This window comes from Verticillium nonalfalfae (genome assembly GCF_003724135.2).
Source record: "Verticillium nonalfalfae strain VnAa140/NRRL 66861 chromosome Unknown scaffold_40, whole genome shotgun sequence".
NCBI classification, from domain to species: domain Eukaryota; kingdom Fungi; phylum Ascomycota; class Sordariomycetes; order Glomerellales; family Plectosphaerellaceae; genus Verticillium; species Verticillium nonalfalfae.
In genome coordinates this window covers 191938-193968 of record NW_021167265.1, presented here as the reverse complement: position 1 = coordinate 193968, position 2031 = coordinate 191938, and the positions used below count along the sequence as shown (strand labels likewise).

Sequence of the window (2031 nt, the reverse complement as noted above, 5' to 3'; positions counted from 1 at the left end):
CAACTTGGCGGAGTTCGCAATTTACGATCGCTTCTATTCGGTGCCGAAGAACAAGCCTCCTTTCCACGGTGTGCATTTGTCTTGGATGCCCACGCAGCCGCTTAGCGTTCTCGACATCTGGAGATCCTCATTCAGCTACTTTGACGATATCTGTCAACTGTCACTTGCCTTCACATCTGGGTTCCGACGATCCGCATCAACATGCATGGCCCTCAACGGAGCAGCAGATCCATTGTCGTAGTCGCACTTTCCTCGGCTCAGTCGCTGAAGACGCCATTCATGGTCTATGGACTCGGCACCATACCAATGATTTTCCATGTGAGACCAAGGCTCTGTATCGGGACAATCTTAGTGCCTGCTTCGTCCTAGAATTGACGGGCGGATCTATGCGCGCCGTCTGGCTTCCTCTTGAGTCAGCAGGGCAGGACGGCTGGGACAAGTTACGAGGCGAAGCCTTTACCATGCAGTCAGTGTCTTTCATTCTGACCCAACCAGCTCAATTTCACCCTAAGTGAACGCGGCGATATCAACCCTCTTTTGGTAACCGTGTGACAGAACAGTTTACCTTCCCCTTTCGCTTACAATATGTCTTGCTAGTCCAGGACTCGGTCCTTACACTAGACAGCCTCACACCGCTACTAATCGTGTCCTCTCAGAGCTGACCTGGCGCCACTTATGGACTTGAGGAACGCGGCAGCGTTCTCTGGCCGTTCGAAGAAGTCATCATAAGCCCAGGGACTAAGACGCTGCCAAATGTCTTGCTCAGCTTTGAGCTCTTCAGGATACTTCTCGATAGTCACGTTGGCTTCGATGGCCTCGAAGAACTTCCGATACACGGGACGATCGGCAAACCACATCTTAGTGTACTCCCAGTATTCAGGGTACCAGCCTGCGAATTCCCAATCGATGATGCCCGTGATCCGCCCATTGTGGTATTGAATGTTGCTCGGGTTGAGATCAGCATGAGTGAATCTGACGCGGTACGTGCCTGATCTTCCATGTATTGCCTTGACCACTGGATCGTACATCCATGTATCAAGAGGCCCACCAAGGCGCAGATACGAATGAAAGTCGTCCACACTATGGAAAGGCCCAAAGCGAAGATGGCCGACCCGATGGTCCAGTAAAGATTCTCGATTCACTGATCCGACGAAGCCCTTCCCAGGTGGTTCGAGGTTTCGCAGTTGGTGAAGATAGCCAGAGAGCTCATCGCCAAACGCGTGGACTTGTTCTGGGCTCATGTTCGTGTAATCGGTGCCACTGCCTGGAAGTGCTTCCATGACAATATGGACGGCACCATCAGGCCGCTCATACACCTCGTACAGCTTGGGTAAAGGCACCGACGTATGGTTGCGGACAAACTCCATTGCTTCTACCTCGTTCCGCGTGGTGTTCAGCTTGATGACCTTCTTAAACGGCAGGCGGACGATGTTCCCTGATCCACCTCGATTTCTGCCAGGGTAGAGGTACTGGCTGGCCCAGATGCGTATTCGAATGGATAAGGGTAGCGCGTCCGATTGCATCGCCACGCGCCGGGGAGCGATGGGGGTTCTTGACGAGGATGAGTTTGCCATTTTCAAGTCGGTGGCTCCAACAGACTTCAATTCACCGAGTGCCCACGCCTTGTTTTGGAACTTATTCGGTTATATGCCTTGATTATGAGGCAAAACAAAGGCGCGCCCATAGCACCCCACTTACGAGGCGTTCACGTCTGGTCGGGCGGATAATGATTGGAAAACTTCCGGCTGGCAAAGGTTACCGTGAGATCGAAGCTCTTCTGGATCGGGTTCTGACACCAGCCGAAGGCAGTGATGAGGATTGTATTACGTGGACGATGAATGTTATTCATCTACTCCAGGGCGAAGGCTCACCGTCCAGGGGAGGGGATATTCGTGTGAAAGAGTTCATGGATCATGCTTACTCTCGCAATAAAGGTTGGTATATCGAGGATCGGTGGAAGTACCGCGACCACAGGGTTGGCCACGTGAGAAGGAAGTTTGCTTGAGTAATTCCGATTGCTAGCTCTGTGGC

General features: G+C 52.4%; 1 protein-coding gene across 1 annotated transcript; it reads right to left on the bottom strand.

Annotated features, from left to right (window-relative positions):
* Window positions 1–638: 638 nt before the first annotated feature.
* Window positions 639–1574, bottom strand: D7B24_006090 (uncharacterized protein; the record flags this gene model as incomplete). The annotated part of the gene is made up of 1 exon (XM_028640229.1): window positions 639–1574. The coding sequence occupies one exon, from the start codon at window positions 1572–1574 to the stop codon at window positions 639–641; it is 936 nt and encodes a 311-aa protein (XP_028495633.1).
* Between the last annotated feature and the right edge of the window lie 457 nt (window positions 1575–2031).